Source organism: Dendropsophus ebraccatus, chromosome 14 (assembly GCF_027789765.1).
Source record: "Dendropsophus ebraccatus isolate aDenEbr1 chromosome 14, aDenEbr1.pat, whole genome shotgun sequence".
Taxonomy (NCBI): Eukaryota; Metazoa; Chordata; class Amphibia; order Anura; family Hylidae; genus Dendropsophus; species Dendropsophus ebraccatus.
In genome coordinates, this window is record NC_091467.1 from 15,628,407 (window position 1) to 15,648,379 (window position 19,973).

The window sequence follows — 19,973 nt, forward strand, 5'->3', positions numbered from 1 at the left end:
CAGGAAAAAAAAAGTTTCATGTTTCCGATACTTTATTCCGTTTCTGTTCTGTATGTATCTTCTGAAGCACATGTGTGTGGCTGGTTGTATATAATCCTGAATGTCACTTGTACATCTATGGTGTAAAGCAGTCTATATTCTAGTCGACTATTGTAAAATATTTTATTTTTATGACACATTGAATTGGAAAATCAACCAACAAAACACAGTAATCACTGAACTCAAGGAGAACAGCGAAAAAAATTCCAATGAAGTACTCAATCAAGAGTCTCCACTGATGCCCCCCAAAATTTAAATATGCAAAACAAGAGTCCGTGGAGCCTCAGTTACGAGTCTCAAAACACGGGATAGCCAGATATCTCTAGCCTGTTGCCAACGGGGTGCCTCCATGATGGGAAGAGCACCACACCACCCTGATAAATAACCCCTTAAGTCCCACTCGGTTGCGAGTATTGGAACATAGACAGGGAAACAACAGGGTGGCCCCTTTTGTCAATGTCTAACTCAAGGTGCGAGTATTGCGATCATGACAAGGGCTTGCAAAGGCAGGCTTCCACCCACAGACAGCCGTTTCGGGGTTTTTGCCCCTCGTCAGTGTGGGGTAGGATTCTGGCTAGTTGGGGCAATGACAAATCAACCAACAAAACACAGTAATCACTGAACTCAAGGAGAACAGCTGTCTGTGGGTGGAAGCCTGCCTTTGCAAGCCCTTGTCATGATCGCAATACTCGCACCTTGAGTTAGACATTGACAAAAGGGGCCACCCTGTTGTTTCCCTGTCTATGTTCCAATACTCGCAACCGAGTGGGACTTAAGGGGTTATTTATCAGGGTGGTGTGGTGCTCTTCCCATCATGGAGGCACCCCGTTGGCAACAGGCTAGAGATATCTGGCTATCCCGTGTTTTGAGACTCGTAACTGAGGCTCCACGGACTCTTGTTTTGCACATTGAATTGGAAACCTGCAAAGTGATGTCATTATTTCAGAATATTAAAGGGAACTCGCCTTTACTTTCATGTTGCCTGAAGGATGATTCACTGGGGCGGCTTCTCCCCACTCCACCGCTTTCATTGATAGATCTCTCCCTGTTTGGGTATAAGGAAAAATCTATCACTTTATACTGTAGGTACCTCCTTTTTCCCCCAACATATAGGAACCCCCATAAACTGGACTACCATCATACATTTGCAGTTTCGCACATGGATAGAATGGCGCCATTGTGGGGAAGTGGGGATTCTAATGGAGCCATGTCATAGAGGGGAGGGGGTTTTCTCCCACTGGGGGTGCTTCCAGTGCTTCATCCCCGCGGTACCGGCTTCCTCGCACCAGCGCTATTCTATGTGCAAAGCTTAAAGTGTCACTGTTGTTTTATATATTTATTTATTGTTTTGCAGAAATCAATAGTACAGGCAATTTTAAGAAACTATGTAATTGGGTTTATTAGGCAAATATGCCATTATCTGCATTCAGAAAGACGTTCCCCAGGTCTCCCCCCCCCCCTCCTCTCTCTCATTCACTGATTCACTGCTCATTATCAGGAAATCTCGACTCTTTTACATCAGTCGGACCCTGTGTAACCTATGGAGAGGGGAGGGGGGAGGAGGGAGATTAGTCGGCAGCAGAGAACAAAGGATTACACAGTGGGAGCTGTATGAAAGCCAGTATTTAGAGGTCAGTGCTGACTTCAGAGGAGATAGTCGGTGATGTAGCTGTAAATTAACTCTTTGTTGTCCTGTTTTGGTGGCTCATCTCCCTCCACCCCTCCCCTCTCTATAGAAAACCATGAAGACAGGGGGAGAGCTTCAAACTGCTTTTTCATGATAAAAATACATTTTTCGGGTAATAAACCCAATTACAAAGTTTCTTAAAATTAAACGACAGGTACACTTTAAAGTGAATGTACTAATGGTAAATTCGCTTTAACTTCTTCTCCTCTTTCTACTATGGTCTCCTCTCTTGGTGTCAGGGCCCAGACATCTTCTGGGTCCTGGAGAAGCAGTTCTTGTCCACCTTTCTCATTTTCCCTTTTACTTGCACTCGTCCCACACTGTCTTTTTGTGGTTCTCTTTGTTCTGCACTGGTCCCAGTATTTATCCAGCTCCTCATCTATCAGGGGGAAGTAACTTGCTTTTCGTCAAAGCAACGCAGTCTACTCCGTACCGCCTACAATACAGGAGTCCTTTATAGCTAGTAAGGGTCACTGATAAGTTGGAGAAAAAACACCAACAAAAAAGATTTATAGACGATGGTGCCTTGTTCTTTTATATATCCCCTATAAAGTGGACACCCAGCTACATAGGGCAAGAACACAGATAAAGTATACACCAAAAACACATTCATCATTATATTACAAAATTTACAAAATGATAATATTTGAATGAATGGATAAAGGTACAGCTCAGCAGTAAGATAGAAGTCTGCATGGCATCAACACCTCCAACAAAGAGGAGAATACATGGGTCACACACAGCGGATTGTAATATGAAACATAAGAGACAAAACCCGTGAGTATCACATATATACAAACAATTAAAATCAAGCCACTGCTTGGTCCATGATCAAAGAGCTGGTGCAAAACTCGCAATCTAATCTAATCCGTCTGGGTGGAGTGTCTTACAATACAATTAAAATATTGTATTATGCTCCAAAAGTAATACAAATCCCCAATATAAACTTATTACAGGAAATGCTTATAAAGTGCTTTTTTTACCTGCACTTACTACTGCATCAAGGCTTCACTTCCTGGATAACATGGTGATGTCACTTCCTGGATAACATGGTGATGTCACTTCCTGGATAACATGGTGATTTCACTTCCTGGATAACATGGGGATGTCACTTCCTGGATAACATGGTGATGTCACGACCCGACTCCCAGAGCTGTGCGGGCTGTGGCTGCTGGAGAAAATGATGGCGAGGGACACTGAGCATCCCTCTGCCATCATCCTCTCCAGCAGCCACAGCCCGCACAGCTCTGGGAGTCGGGTCGTGACATCACCATGTTATCTAGGAAGTGACATCACCATGTTATCCAGGAAGTGACATCACCATGTTATCCAGGAAGTGACATCACCATTTTATCCAGGAAGTGACATCACCATGTTATCCCGTCCTTTTACTTTGAATCCAAACGGGTCACAATTGTAATATTTTCAAAGTTTCTTGCCACAGGTTTTACCCCTTTTAGGATTCTCAACTTTACTTATTTTAAAGGGGTTGTTCCATCTGTAGAGAATTCAACTTGGCCCTGCTGCGTCTCTGCCTTACTTTTTGGTCGTTGTGGGGGATGCAAAGACGGGACACACCGGTGCTGAGCGGAATCAGCTCGGCATCATTGTGTCTCCTACTGAGGTAACACATGTCCCCAGGGAGAAACCAAGCCCCGGAGGTGTGTAAGCTCAGTTAGAGAGAGGGAGCAAAAGTGCTTTCTTCCTGCTCCTGGGGATCCCGGCCACCTCTCTCAGAGCTAAGAGCAGTGGTCGGGAACACAAGAAAATGCTGTCATTACATTGAGAGAAAGGGACCTGACTACAAAAGAGAGCAATTTTGTTAATGCATTGTTTATCAGCTAACATTCAGGTCCCCTTTAAAGTGTCAATGTCCCTTTTTTTTTTTTTTTTTTTTTTTTTTTTGCAGAAACCAATAGTCCAAGCGGTTATAAGAAACTTTGTAATTGGGTTTATTAGGCAAATATGCCATTATCTGCATTCAAAAAGACTTTCCCCAGGTCCCCCCCTCCTCTCTCTCATTCACTGCTCATTATCAGGAAATCTCGATCAGTCAAGCCCTGTGTAACCTATAGAGAGGGGAGGAGGGAGATTAGTCGCCAGCAGAAAGCAGAGAACAAAGGATTACACAGCAGGACCTGTGTGAAAGCCGGTATTCAGAGGTCAGAGAGGTCAGTGCTGACTATAGAGGAGATAGCCCGGTGATGTAGCTGTAAATTAACTCTTTGTTGTCCTGTTTTGGTGCCTCATCTCCCTCCATAAATGTAAAAAAAAAAAAAAAGATGCGTATAGGTGAATTCAAACAGATGAGTAACTAGTTCGGCCATCTTGCTCTCCATATCACTTCTGTTTAGAAAAGAATCTTGTTGCAGCTATAACATTATGTTGCCTAATGCCTGTATAGAGGGATTCATGTATAGAGGGATTCAATGTCACCATGACCATATCTTGCAACAAAGAACAAAATACCAGCTGTATCAACTCCCATTCATCTGCCGGTGCACGGTATACTCTGAGCACAGTCCAACATCCAAACAACAATCTTCCAGCTCCAGTGCAGATCAAAAATCGGGACAGTCACAGAGCAAACATTGTTGACGCATTTTGGCGTATTTTACAGAGCAGGTCGATTGACTCTCTCACATATAATGGCAAACATTCAACTAAAGGTTTCAGCAGGTGGTCTATAAATATCCTCGGGATAATGATGGTCTCTGCCGCAAGTGATTGTGTAGTAGGTAAACTAGACTTTTATGGTGCGTTTACACAGATTTATCTGACAGATTTTGGAAGCCAAAGCCAGGAACGGATTTGAAAAGAGGAGAGATTCCAGTCTTTCCTTTACGACCTGTTCTCTGTTTATAGTCTGTTCCTGGCTTTGGCTTCCAAAATCTGTCAGATAAATCTCTCTGTGTAAACGCACCATTATGCTAAGTTTACACGAGGCGATTATTGGCCCGATCGTACGATTAATGATTTCGAAGTAACAATTTTTTTTTTTTTTTATAACGATCAGCGTTTAAACGGCACAATATATCGTACGGAAAAATTGTTTTGCGATCGCACGCCCGCAGACCGCCCCCAGCCCCCTGCGCCGCCCCGATCGCTACCCCCGCCGCTCCGATGGACGGGGGTGGCGATCGGGGCGGCGGGGGTGGCGATCGATCCGGCGCAGGGGGCTGCGGATGAGCGGGGGGCCGGGCGGCGTGCGGGGGGCGCGACGACTGTTTACACAGAACGATCAGCAAATTTTTTGCGAACGACGATTTATGAACATGTTAAAAGATCAAAATGAACGATTTATCAATTTAAACAATATGTGAACATAGCCTTTCTGTGTTTTCAGTCCACTCCTGACTTTGGGTGCAAAATACTGAGTGGGAACATAGCTTAAAGGGGTTATCCAGCACTACACAAAAATGGCCGCTTTCTTCCAGAGACAGCCCCTCTCTTGCCTCCAGTTTGGGTGCAGGTTTTGTAACTTATTTCCATTGAAGTGAATGGAGCTTCATTGCAAACCACACCTGAACTGGAGACAAGAGTGGGGCTGTCTCTGGACGAAAGTGGGCATATTTTTGTAGCACTGGATAACCCCTTTAAGGCCGCATTCACATGTTCTGTGTTTCCCACAGAACGCCTGAGACGGATTCTTCCCCCCCCAGCCGTCAGCATCTGTGATAAGATGCGGGGGAACTGTATGAATATGCGCTGCTCTGTCATTACAGCGTGGTGCATATTCATACAGTTCCCCCGCTCCCAGCATCTTATCACTGATGCTGCCCGGGAAGGGGGGTAGGGGACTCTGTAACAGGCATTCCATGTCAGTGTTCTGTGCGGAACACGGAATGTGTGAATGCGGCCTAAAGACTGCAGACTGACTGGCTAATACCCACCGCTGGATGTTAACAGCAGCTTCACCCTAAGGGTATGTTCACACTGAGTAAATCAGGTGGAATTCCATGGCAGAACTCTCCGCCGCGGAATCCCGCCTGCCTCAGTGTGCCATAGCCTGTCTATGGGAGAGCTTGCACGCCTCCGCTGCTCTCCACTCAAAGAGGTGACTCAGTGTGAACATACTCTAAGGGCGGGTTCAGACTATAGAATTCTCACGGATAAATTGTCCCGAATTCCGTTACCTGTACGCGCTCATGGCCGCGCGCCTCTCCGCCCGTGTCATAGACACTATTCTATGTCAATTCTTTTGGCGGAATGCGGAATCCGCCCGTGCATAGAAAGGTGTCTATAGCACGGGCGGAGAGGCGCACGGCCGTAAGTGCGTACAGGCAACGGAATTCAGCTAAATTTATCCGCGACAATTCCGTAGTCTGAACCCGTCCTGATTAAGCAACTGCTGTTACCACTGCACCTTCTGCTGCTTCTTCCCTCTTTGCTGCCATTTCTGCCCCTGCCCATACCTATACCAGGAAGGGGTATGTTATGGTTTGTCATACCGAGTATGGGTCCATTTACACAGAAAGATTATCTGCCAAAGATTTGAAGCCAAAGCCAGAAATGGATTTGAAAAGAGGAAAAATCTCAGGCTTTCCTTTATGACCTGATCTCTGTTTATAGTCTGTTTCTGGCTTTGGCTTCAAATCTTTGTCAGATAATCTGTTAGATTTATGGTGTGTTTACACAGACAGATTTATCTGACAGATCTTTGAAGCCAAAACCAGGAACAGACTATAAACAAGGATCAGGTCATAAAGGACTGTGATCTATCCTCTTTTCAAATCCATTTCTAGCTTTGGCTTCCAAAATCTGTCAGATAAATCTTTCTGTGTAAACGCACCTTAGGTGGCCCTATTCCACTGGACGATTATCGTTCAGAATATCGTTAAGTCGTTCGAATCTAAACAATAATCGTTCAGTTGAATAGCAGTAACGATGAACGACCGAACAAGAAATCGTTGATCGTCTAATAAGACCTGGACCTATTTTTATCGTTGCTCGTACGCAAATCGTTCGCATTGAATAAGAAGTCGTTCGGTCGTTCGCAGTAGTGACGGACGCAATAGCGACGACAAGACGACCGCAAGAACGATCATGAGTAGCGATTATCGTTCCATGTAAATGGGTGAACGATTTCAGGTCTTTCGCAATATCAGTCGTTTGTATCGTTTATTGTTAACGATTATGCGAACGATAATCGTCCGGTGGAATAGTACCCTATGTGTCTGGCTTCATCAGAAACGATTCCTTTCAGATTACAGCCGGGTGTGGCTCTTGGCATGGCTGGTTTACAGCTGATTTTGCCAGGAAAGCCATGTCAGGCAGACCTTTCCCTTTGTTGCATTGGCTGTGATTATTACGACACTTACGCAGTGGGAACATGGCCTCACAGCGGAATGAAACATCCACTGTGAGGATGTAAAGCCATAGAAAGCGACAAGAGAGTATCGCAGCGGATGATGGCAGAGGGATGCTCAGTGTCCCTCCAGTGCCCTGTGTCCCTCATTGTCCCCCTGCCATCATCCTCTCCAGCAGCCACAGCCGCACAGCTCTGGGAGTCGGGTCCTTTATCCACTTCCTGGATAACATCACTATGTTATCCAGGAAGTGACATCACCATGTTATCCAGGAAATGACATCACCATGTTATCCAGGAAGTGACATCACCATGTTATCTAGGAAGTGACATCACCATGTTATCCAGGAAGTGACATCACCATGTTATCCAGGAAGTGACATCACCATGTTATCCAGGAAATGACATTACCATGTTATCCAGGAAGTGACATCACCATTTTATCCAGGAAGTGACATCACCATGTTATCCAGGAAGTGACATTACCATGTTATCCAGGAAGTGACATCACCATGTTATCCAGGAAGTGACATTACCATGTTATCCAGGAAGTGACATCACCATTTTATCCAGGAAGTGACATCACCATGTTATCCAGGAAGTGACATCACCATGTTATCCAGGAAGTGACATCACCATTTTATCTAGAAAGTGACATCACCATGTTATCCAGGAAGTGACATCACCATGTTATCCAGGAAGTGACATCATCATTTTATACACATTTCCCGTAATAAGTGTATATTGGTGATTTGTATAAATTTTGGGGGGCAATATAATACTTTAAAAAAAAATTCACCGGACTTCTCCTTTAAGAGTTAAATGAGTTTGGGCCATTGATCTCAGACTGCCAAAGCACAGGGAGGGGTGCCCCACATCAAACCCAACACAGTCCAGTCTGGCCCAAAGTGGCTCTGGGTGCACAACTTGCCATCAAAAGGGGGTTTGAATACATAGGTGATGTTTCCTATGTTGGTAAGTACTTTGTGTAAGAAAAAAAACAAGGTAAGTTTTCTAGAAGTCATTGGCAATGTGAGATCATTGGCCCAAACTCTTGTAACCTTGGGAAATCAATGTTATTTATTCAGATCGGGAAAAGGTGTCGATTCGCCCACTTTAATGCCAGTTTCTACACCAAGAAGCCCTGTTGGGTTTGATGTTGGCATCCCTCTTTGGGTTGGCAGAGATCAATCGCCCAACATAATATATATATATATATATTTTATTTATTTTTTTATCACAATTTTGGTTCCTAACTATATGTCAGCCACTGGGTTGCCATCTCCATTCCCCTCAGGGCACTTTATTTAAAGGGGTTGTGCTGCGGGAATTTTTTATTTTTATTTATTTTTTATTTTTATTATATCAACAGGTGCCAGAAAGTTATATAGATTTGTAATTTACTTCTATTTAAAAATCTCAAGTCTTCCCATACTTATCAGCTGCTGTTCCTGCTGACATCTCTGGCTGAGACAGGAACTGTCCTGAGCAGGAGAGGTCTCCTATGGGGATTTGCCACTGCTTTGGGCAGTTCCTGTCTCAGCCAGGGATGTCAGCAGGAACAACATTTCCTGCAGGACATACAGCAGCTGATAAGTATGGGAAGACTTGAGATTTTTAAATCTATATAACTTTCTGACACCAGTAGATTTGAAAGAATTTTTTTCCCCCCACTGGATAACCCCTTTAACCCCTAGACGACCCTGGATGTACAGTTAAGCCCTGGAAGTCTGTCAGCAGAGGATACTGGGGTGTGACAGGCAGCGGCGGGAAAGTATTCATCTGGGCGGCTCCCCGTCCATATCTAGTCACCGCGCTCTGCCTGTCAGCGCACTCCAAGGGGATGAAAGACAGGCAGATAGGTCCGTTACTGGCCTCTCTGCCTGTCAATCATCCCTCGGAGCACACTGACAGGCAGAGCGCGGTGTAGAATAATAGTATCATGTCGCTGTTACCATATAGTGCATTACGTAGACACAGGAACCCCCCAAACGTTACCATATTGCATTCTTTTTTCCAATTTCACCCATTTATATCTTCATAAATAATATATTTGGGGTTCCGTCATACATGTTATGGTAAAATGAAAGACGCCATTACACAGTACAACTATTCCTGTGAGGCTGCGTGCACACTACGGAATTGCCGCGTATAACCCGCGGCGTATTCCGCCGCTCGTCTCCGCACGCGGCGGCGCGCATTTCCGCCGGTGCCATAGACACTATTCTATGCACGGGCGGATTACGCGTTCCATCGAAAGAATTGACATGTCAATTCTTTCGACGGAACGCGTAATCCGCCCGTGCACAGAACAGTGTCTATGGCACCGGCGGAAAAGCGCGCCGCCGCGTGCAGGGACGAGCGACGGAATACGCCGCGGGTTATACGCGGCAATTCCGTAGTGTGCACGCAGCCTAATAAACAAGCACTTACATGGCCTGTAGATAGAAAACTGAAAGTGCTAGAGCTCTTAGAAGGGGAGGAGGGAAAAACGAAAGCAAGAGGAGAGGGGGGGACCTGGGGAAAGTCTCTTTGAATGCAGATAATGGCATATTTGCCTAATAAACCCAATTACAAAGTTTCTTAAAATCGCCAGGACTATTGATTTCTGCAAAAAAAAAAAAAATTTTTTAAAAGACATGGGTAAATTATGATTAGTATGAATTTTCTGTAAGAAAAATTGCAAAAAAAAAAGAAAAAGGGACCATCTCCAGCATGGTATACGGTTCCCTCTAATTACCATGACTACAGGAGTGCTCCAGCCCAGCGTAACCAGGACGGACCTCCAGCACCATAGAGAGACACCTCCCGCACGATAGAACGTACAACCACGCCGGGCGGAAGTACGTCACTGCGGCCGCGGCGTGAAAGGTGAGCGGAGCCGCAATTACTTCCTTTCTTTTCAGGGCGGCCATTGAGCTGGAGCGAGTGAGTAGACGGGGCTCTGTGGGTAATCAGTCGCCATCTCCCGTGTCCCCTCAGTGTAGCGCTCTAAAGGCGCCGGCTTATGATAGGGCAGGGCTCGCTTTACGTTACCGGGCCGGTCTTTTGGACTTGGCTTCCGTGGTTTAACTATTTAGGGCCGGTTACCTGTTCGGCTGCTTGTGTGTATATCAGGCCCGGGCCGGCAGCACGTATGTGTGACTGAGTGTATAGATGTTCTGTGTGCCAGAGGGTCATCACGTGGTGTGTTCAGCCTGAGCCTCCTGGTGCCTGCAGCGTGTTGTATTAGATGTGCTGGAGCTTAGGCTGAGCATGGTTATAGTGAGTGGAGGGGGACAGACTGACAGGTCACATGGTATAGGTGGGGGTCTCCATACTCTCTAGAAGTGTCACCCCACTATGGCCACAGATATCAGGCAGATCACTGCAGTCTATGGCAGGGAACCATAGCTCTCCAGCTGTTGCAAAACTACAACTCCCATCATGCCTGGACAGCCAAAGCTTCGCTTTGGCTGTCCAGGCATGATGGGAGTTGTAGTTTTGCAACAGCTGAGGAGCCAAGGTTCCCTACCCCTGGTCTGTGGGGTCACTTACAGATGACAGGTGTCCCTGTGATCAGCCTACCAGAGACTATACAAAGCATCAGGACCTTTCCTATCAGACTAGCTGCCGGCTGTCACTAAACTACAACTCCCAGCATGTCCTGACAGTTGTGGAATCACTGAATTAGAGCGTTTTACCATTAGGGTCAGCTTTTAACGTATATTGTAGGTCAGGGATGGGGAACCTGCGGCCCTCTAGTTGTTGCAAAACTACAATTCCCATGGTGGGGGGGGGGGGTTGGTCCTCGGCCTAAGATGCATTCAGTTAAAGGGAACCTGTCACCCCCCGTGCCGGGGTGACAGGCTCCCGACCCCCCGTTAGAGCCCCATATACTTACCTAATCCCGCCGGGTCCCGCTTCTGGAGGTGGTCGGGTGACGGAGATCTCAGCCGCTGCAGCCCGGCGCGCGCGCTGAGAGATGAGTCCAACGCTCATAGAGAATGACGGAGCGCTGGACTCTCCTGTCATTCTCTATGGGTGTTGGACTCATCTCTCAGCGCGCGCGCCGGGCTGCAGCGGCTGAGATCTCCGTCACCCGACCACCTCCAGAAGCGGGACCCGGCGGGATTAGGTAAGTATATGGGGCTCTAACGGGGGGTCGGGAGCCTGTCACCCCGGCACGGGGGGTGACAGGTTCCCTTTAAACTGTCTTTTAGAAAGCTTTTGGATTGTGCTATCCGTCTCATTGCATCACAAGTCTATTGACCCCGAGCGAATAAAGTGCACGGCCGCACACTACTCACGGCCACATCTAGAGATTGCTACTTGGATCTGGATCCATCAAAACTTTTGCCGTGTCAGGAGTAACAAACTCTTTAAGGGTCTGTTCACACTTACAGACTCGCAGCGGATATGTCACTGCGAGTTTTGCAGCGGGTCCCAGTACTATATACTACTACAGTATGTAATGCAGCCGCCCCCTTAAAGGGGTTATCCAGCGCTACAAAAACATGGCCACTTTTCCCCCTACTGTCTCCAGTTCACATGCGGTTTGCATATAATCTACATTTACTTCAATGGCACTGAGTTTTAAAACCCAGCCCAAAATGAAAACAGTAGGGGGAAAGTGGCCATGTTTTTGTAGCGCTGGATAACCCCTTCTTCCCCCGCTCTGCTATCTGTATATACATTACCTCTCTCCTTACTGCAAGGGGTCCCGGCATCCTGCTCTCCCGCCTGGCCAATCAGTGTGTTGCCCAGCCGCAGCCACTGGTTGGCTAGGCGGGAGAGCAGGACACCGGGACCCGTGCAGGACAGGTAATGTATATACAGGCAGCAGAAGGCGTTAAGGGAGAAGCTGCATTACATACTCGCAGCGGTCTTTCTGTCAGTATGTAGTACTGGGACCTGCCAGGACCTTGACTGTAGCGGATCTCGCTGCAAAACTCACAGCGAGATTTCCGCTGTGAGTCTGTACGTGTGAACAGACCCTAAAGTGTACCTAGTACTTGTACCTGAGACCACTACAGATGTGAAGGGGCAGACATGCTCAGCTGCACACACTCTGCCCCTTCATCTGCTATAATTGCTAATTCCAGCAGTCTGTCGAATTATAATGGAAGCCTATGGAACTTTTGTCAATTCCGTATTCTGTAAGTTCCATAGCCTTCCATTATACCCATAGACCACTCATATTAGGAGTTCCGCACCTTCGTTTGGCGATCGGTGGGGGTCTCAGCACCCAGACCCCCAACAATGCAAACTTCTCTCATGTCGCTATATATATGTAATATTTTTTCCTAAATAATACACGTTAAGTGTTTAGGCATATTACTTACCTGTCAGTTCATGGTGCCCAGCTTCCAGGTATATGACCCCTCCTCCAGGTCACTGCTGTGGCTTAGTGATTGGCCGAGCACTGATGAGAGTTGCACCAGGGAGTGCCCAGAACCATTCCTAATAGGTATATGTTAAACTTTTTTTTTTTCTGCAGAAATGGGCAAGTTTATGAAACCAGGGAAGGTGGTCCTTGTCCTCGCAGGACGTTACGCCGGCCGCAAAGCCGTCATTGTAAAGGTAAGTCTGAACCCCATGTATGTTGTGACGTGTATATATAATGTCTACATACCAGTACGTCATGGTACACCCATTTTTTTTTTTTTTGGTCTCGAACAGAACATTGATGATGGCACCTCAGACCGTCAGTACAGTCATGCCCTAGTTGCCGGCATTGATCGCTATCCCCGCAAGGTTACCGCCACCATGGGCAAGAAGAGGATTGCTAAGCGGTCAAAGATCAAGTCCTTTGTGAAGGTGTACAACTACAACCACCTCATGCCAACCAGGTGAGTGCTAAATATCCTATCCGGCTTTAGTTACAGGTCACCTGGTACATTGGTCAAAGCCTGCCATGTCTGTAGATCACATGTACTAAGCTACAGACTCTGCAAGTGCAACATTGAGATTGTAGGGAGCCAGAAGTAACAGGCTCCAGGATCCTGCCTGGCCTAGCTGTTTATTGCTTGCTCAGCCAGTCAGAGTAGTGATGTCCTGCCAGAGTCGCTGACTAGCTAAGCGGGGAATCCATCGGTTGTAACGTTCCCTTGAGAAAATGAGCTTGGGGCCCGGTGGGAGTCCCGGGGCGTTAAACCCTAGACGACCCATGACATACAGTTACGTCATGGATGTCTGTCACCAGATGACCCTTGATGTAACTGTACGTCATGGGTCTCTAAGGTGCTATGAAGCACACTCTGGAGCGGAGCAACTCCTGTCACTTACCGGTCGGGACCCCCGCAGTGTCACTTTCACGGACTGCCAGAGGTCTCTTACCTTCCTCCATGCGGTCCAATCGCCTCTCTGCTGATTGAGTCTCCCACAGGAAGCCTCAGTGAGCAAGAGCGCCTACTACACTGATCAATGCAATGCCTATGGCATAGCATTGTACAGTGTATGTAATCTAATGATTGCTTGGAAAAGTCCCCCAGTGGAGAGTTAAGTGTGTGTAAAAAAAGAAAAAAAAAAAAAAAGGTTTTTAAAAATACCCCAAAGCCCCTCCCCTATTCCATTATATAAATTAAATAAAACGTATAAAAATAATTAAACATCTTATATACCGTGGCATGTGTAATTGTCCGATCTGTTAAAATATAACAATCGTCATTCTGTACGGCGTATACGAAAAAAGTGCCAAGTGATTTTATTTTTTGTTAAAACCGCTAAAATTACAATCTTTCTCCAAACTTCTCCTTTAATAAATAATGTGCCTTCATTTACTTGCATGTATTATGCCTCCAGTGCAGGGAATCTTGCAAAGAAGAAAAACCTCAAGTATACATATAGAACACACATTTAAAGTGGTTTTCTCCTAATGTGTGTATTCTGCTACCATTTCTCATTGTGTAAATCCAGCTGAGGATATATGGCCACCCTAAGGCCAGGGCTACGCTGTGACACTTTTCAGCACAACAAATTGATTTGATCTATTGAGTGACGGTTGTAGAGTACAGATAGCATACAGTTCAATGTCTTTCTCTGCACTGTAGCTAGATAGTTAAAATCGGTTTGTAGCGCTACAGTGTCTGCGTAGCCCTGGCCTAAGGCAATGCTCACACATTACATGTACTAGAACCTCATTAATTGATGCAATTCTGAAAGCACTTTCCATGGTTATACTCCAATTGACCTACAATTCCCATCATGCCTGGTGGGTTACAGGTTCCCCCATCCCTGCTCCAGTCAGTGGTGTGCATGTCTTCTCCAGCCCTAAATTTAGAGGATTTAAGGCACCTGATTTCCTATGCTGAGGATACTCCTGGCAGCATCCTAGTCTCTGGTTGTATCTGTCTTCTCCGGCCTGATGTGTTGTCTCAGAATTTCTTGGTGACCATTAAGCTTATGCCCTTGATTTATACGTAACTGACCTGTCTTGGTTTTTCAGATACTCAGTTGACATCCCTCTTGACAAGGCTGTGGTGAACAAGGATGTTTTCAGGGACCCAGCTCTGAAGCGTAAAGCCAGGAGGGAGGCCAAAGTAAAATTTGAGGAGAGGTTGGTATATGATGCTTATTCACTGTTAAATATTACAAAGGATAAAGGGCATGTACCCTACAACTGGGGGTCGTCTGCTGCATTGTATGAGTGATAGTCCTATTCCCCTTTATGGGAAGAATAAGGGTGAGTTCAGACTTGACATATTTGCTGTGGATTCTGTACTGCAAATCACTAGAAAATCTCAGGTGTATGGTGGTTTTGAAAGCTGTTTACAGCTGTGGTGGATTTTCAGCTTGAATTTTTAATGTATAGGTGTGAAATCTGTAGCAAAGCCCATATGCAGATTTGCACAGAGGACCGCAGTAGAAAAATTACAAAATATGTCCAAGCTGAACGAAGCAAAGCTCTGTTAGCTCTGCAGTCAGCTTATTAGCCAGCTGCCTTTTGAATTATGTGCCGCTCCGCCTGGAAAAGCTGGATCCAGTCCTTGGTAGCTTCTCCCAGTTTCTCAGGACTAGATCCAGCTTTTCCAGGCACCCGGAGTTGAAAGGCACCTTGCGGCTGAGCTAATAAAGCGCTTTGTACTGTAAATTCGCTTATTAATACTTATAGGCCTTAGGGGTTATGTCAGTAGATATGACATTCATTTATTTATTTAAAGTGGTCAATACTAGAGATGAGCGAACCGGGTTCGGGTTCAAGTTCATCTGAACCCGAACGTTCGGTATTTGATTAGCTGGGGCTGCTGAACTTGGATAAAGCCCTAAGGTTGTCTGGAAAACATGGATACAGCCAATGACTATACCCATGTTTTCCACATAGCCTTAGGGCTTTATCCAACTTCAGCAGCCCCCGCTAATCAAATGCTGAAAGTTCAGGTTCGGATCGACTCGAGCATTCTCCAGGTTCGCTCATCTCTAGTCAATACCTTTTGCCTATGACATACTCTGGTGAGGGAATATGACATGGGCTCGGGAGCGTCATATCCAGCTGCACCTGTAATCACAGACCTCAGAGATGACTAATGCCGGTTTTGACAGCTATCATTGGTGTTCAGTGGGTCTGATTGGCACTCCTGCACTGTACCAAGTCTGTGACTGCCTCCTCCTTTGGTGTCTTCTGTGGCAAACTTTTTACTAGCAGAGCACAAATCACATAGACAAACACTGCACATCGGTCCATTGAAGCAAAACTAAAAAGCTTGTCATGTGAACACTGCTTTCATAGAATTTTATAAATCTCTATAAATGGTTGCTGTTATATTCTCTGTGTAACTATTCTTTATTGTATTACGGTCTTACATGTATTTTTCACTCTGTATCTTACAGATACAAGACAGGCAAAAACAAGTGGTTCTTCCAGAAGCTGCGGTTCTAAATCACTGTTCATTTGGTCCAACATTAAAGTTTATGAAAAAACCCTTCTGGCTTACGTGTCATGTGTAATAATATATCAGGTTTGAATGGGCACTGTCATTATAAAAAAAAAAAAAAACTTTTGGTGTCGGACATATCAAACAATTTGAACGGTCTGGGCCTGAGTGTTTTGACTACGACTGAAAAGAACAAGCTGGGGAGATGTACCTGAGCAGCTGGAGAGCTCAGCATTGCAGTTGTCTCCCTGCTAGTTTTACTGATCGGTCAGGGTCTTAACACTGACATATCAAAGTTTATACACATGGCCATATTAACATGCCATTTTTTAAGAATACAGAAGTTAAGGCAGCACTTGGTTTGTCACAAAACTTTATTGACAGAGGGAAACTGTGCACAAAGCAATAGCCCTTATTGAGAGAGCTCATACACAAAAATGTAAATAGTCCATTATCTGTTACACCTATTAACAAACTTGCAAGATAGTTATGACTTATGGTGTGTTTACACAGACAGATTTATCTGACAGATTTTTGAAGCCAAAGCCAGGAACAGACTTAACGGAACATGTCATAAAGACCTGAGATTTTTCCTCTTTTCAAATCCATTCCTGGCTTTGGCTTCCAAAATCTGCCAGATAAATCTGTCTGTGTAAACGCACCATTATGTAGTACTATTCTGAAGGTTATGTATTGTCAGCTATTTAAAGGGAGGAGGACATTATACCAGTTTGGCAGCTTGGAGCTTCTCGTGTAAACAACTGAATTTTCAGCTAGACTATTTTAGAGAAAATTGAAGATGGTGTGTAAGTAGAACTGCAGGTGATCTGTTACATTCAGAATACAGACCATTAACTACTTAAGGACCCATGATATACCAGTACATCATGGTGTCCCTAAAGGGTATACAGAGGGCTCATGAGGTGAGCCCTCTCTGTACTATGATGCTTCTGGTTGCTATCAGCCATGCTGGCTAAATAACTAAATGCTGAAAAAAGAGCATCCCCAGTGGGCTAGTGGCAGATCAGCGTCTCTCGATGGGATTGAGAAACCGATCTATTATAGTTGCTGGGCCTTGATGAGGTTATGAAGCTGCTCCCACCTTGGTGGTCTATTACGCATGTGCACTGTATTGATCCCTATAAGCAATCAGTGTATTGCTCATAGTCTCATGGGTGGATTAGAAATTTCTGTAAAAAAAAAAAAGTTTTAATAAAGTTATTTTTTGGGCTGATGAGAGTTTGAGAAATCCCATTTAATCAATAGGACAGGCAGAATTTGAGCATACGCTAAGGCTCCATTTACACAAAGATTTTAAGCCAAAGTCAGGAATGGATCTGAAAACAGGAGAAATCCCAGGCTTTCCTTTATGACCTGATCTGTTTAGTCTGTTTTTGGCTTTGGCTTCAAATCTTTGTCAGATAATCTTTGTGTAATTGGACCCTTAGGCACTGATGAGAGAGCACCCGGTTGCTGGGGCAGAGCCTGCCTGAACCAACCCCCGCCCCTGGTGGGGCCCCATATATTTACCCCTCCTACGAAGTCCCGCTGCTGAGAGATCACTGTCAGAAGTTCTGCGTGTTATGCTAGTTAGCAGAGATCCATACTACTCCAGTCATTCTCTATGGACGTCTGACTCATCTCTGGTAATTAGCATAACTAGTCATCTGGGTGGGGAGCAGGCACTCTGCAAGGATGTTTGACAGGCAGAGAGGCCACTAAGAGTTTGCTCTCTGGCTGCTCCATGGAGAATGAATAGAGCGGCGGATCACGCGCCGTACCTGTGGCTATATTCTAAACAAAGGAGCCAGGGGCATGGAGGTTAGACCCCCCCCACAATGTTACTGACAAGTTTAGTTTTATGTTGGATAACCACTTTAAATTAGGGAAAATTATATAGGTAAGCCCTAGATATACAGGGTTCATGGGTGTAATCCCCACATTGAACTCAGGGCACAAAGATAGGCTCAGCCATCAGTCCCATAGCATTGCTCTGTATTCAGTCTAATTTGGACACACTTGGCATTTGTGACTGGCCCTGGTTAAATGTGCAGCCCATACGCTGTGTCACTCCATTGATAGAAACTTGCTTATATTAGTATTGTCACCTTTTGGTTCCTACTTCCAAGTATGATATAGAGCTGATTGTGGGATTGGCCTTTATAAGAGTGACTAAAGTGCCGTGACAGACAGAGTATATTAGAATAGGGCCAGATATATATCACCTATTAGAAGCCATGTCTTTATATATGTGGTGGGCGTTGAACCCTATTTTTTACTTTACGCTATTGTAGTGTATTTGTATAATAAAGGTTACTTTTTTTTTTATCCTATTTGATGCTGGGAGTGGCAAAAATCTTTGGCGACTGTACAGCTGCTCGGCAGGACAGGGTCACCTAGGCGGGGGGCTTCACAGCAGTTGGGCCCTTCTCCTAGCTGGGGGCCTGGCCAGTGAAGCCTACTTCCTAGGTGACACTGTTAACCAATGAAATTAAGTGAAGCAGGAGTAGGGAAGGGGGATGACTATCACTTTAATGTCTCCAGAAGTTAAAATCATTGGTGGGAATGGCCACCTATTGAGATGTGGACATAAAGAATAGAAAATCCTTTGGAAAAAAATTCTAAAAGATGTGTCGGTCATGATGTGTAGTTATCAAATATTTGTCTGGGGACCAACTGTAAATGCCCCTAAATGTATTGAAACTGAAGTTCCAATGCAAATGTGATCATAGCCTTATAACAAAGATGCTTCCCTTAAAGGGGTTATCCAGCGCTACAAAAACATGGCCACTTTCTCCCTACTGTCGTCTCCAGTTTGGTTAGGGTTTTGAAACTCAGTTCCATTAAAGTAAATGGAGCTTAATTACAAACTGCACCTGAACTGGAGACAACAGTAGGGGGAAAAGTGGCCATGTTTTTGTAGCGCTGGATAAACCCTTTAAAAGTGGTGTCGGGCACCGACAAATGGAGCTGCTTCATGATCGCTAACACCTATCTGGTGCTGGAACTGAATGCCTATGCTATGCCTCAGAGTCATGTAGGATGCCTCTTAGCTCCCGTGTATTGTATCGGGCTAATGCAGCAGCACAGACATCGTCAATACTGTAGACCACAGGCGTCAAATTTGTGGCCCTTCAGCTTTTGCAAATATACAATTCCCATCAGACCTTGACATCCCCAACTGTTTCTGATTATAAACTGTCCTTGACCACGGTAATGCACCCCCATACTCTATTTTTAAATTTGGGTGGTGCAGGTGCAGTGATGGCAGCACCAGCTAGTGGGTTGACCCTACTACAACAATTGTACCTTCATTGATTTGAAGGTCTGTAAGCAAATCCAGCTTTTTGTGAGTATGCGCTGATCAGGCCTGCCTGGTAGGCACTGGGGCAGGGATGGGAATTGGACAGTCCAAGCTTCCACTGCCCAGGCATGATGGGAATTGCAGTTTTGCAACAGCTGGAGGGCCGAAGGTTCCCATCCCTGTACTGGGGAATCCTTAGCATACTAGGGTACATTCATTCAGATGTGCTAAGGCTGCCGAAAATCCACCATGGATTTAGTTACTACTAGACTGCAAAAAATCAGCAGTGGTTTTGGATTTGATGATTTTCTTGGTAGCAGCAGATTTCCTTCCGCGGTGGATGTAGTACATGTGAATAAAGGTATAATTGTTAGTCAACCCCTTCCTTGCTGTAGTTTTGGCTATAGACCTTCCTCTGGCAGTCCCTTTTTAGTAGCCCATGGCTGCCATCCTGCACTGTCCTCTCTGGTCATCACTTTCTTGGTGTCCACTTGGTCAGTCACTGGCTGCAGCAGTTATTACTTTTGGGATGGCCTCAGAAGTGGATGGGGGTTTGAAGTCAGGGTCTTGCTGGGGTTTGCTGTCCAAGGTCTGTGTGATCACATGACTGCAATAGCGATGGGGGTGTGTTCAGCATGGACCAATCAGGAATGGAGAATCACAGAGCTGTGCAGGACGACAGTGACAGAAACTTTATATACAGCTGAGTGTAAGTGCAGGCACATTATAGCAGCAGTGTGTATAGCTGAGTGTGAGTGCAGGCACATTATAGCAGCAGTGTGT

At 45.4% G+C, this 19,973-nt stretch overlaps 1 protein-coding gene and 1 pseudogene across 1 annotated transcript; one reads left to right on the plus strand and one right to left on the minus strand.

The window, feature by feature from the left end:
* The window catches only part of LOC138772585 (catenin alpha-1 pseudogene), a 719,716-nt pseudogene that overhangs the window by 675,194 nt on the left and 24,549 nt on the right, over nucleotides 1–19,973 (minus strand).
* Nucleotides 9,861–15,934, plus strand: RPL27 (ribosomal protein L27). Its single transcript, XM_069953091.1, has 5 exons — nucleotides 9,861–9,962; nucleotides 12,514–12,596; nucleotides 12,696–12,865; nucleotides 14,461–14,571; nucleotides 15,843–15,934. The coding sequence occupies exons 2-5, from the start codon at nucleotides 12,516–12,518 to the stop codon at nucleotides 15,889–15,891; spliced, it is 411 nt and encodes a 136-aa protein (XP_069809192.1). The 5' UTR covers nucleotides 9,861–9,962; nucleotides 12,514–12,515; the 3' UTR covers nucleotides 15,892–15,934.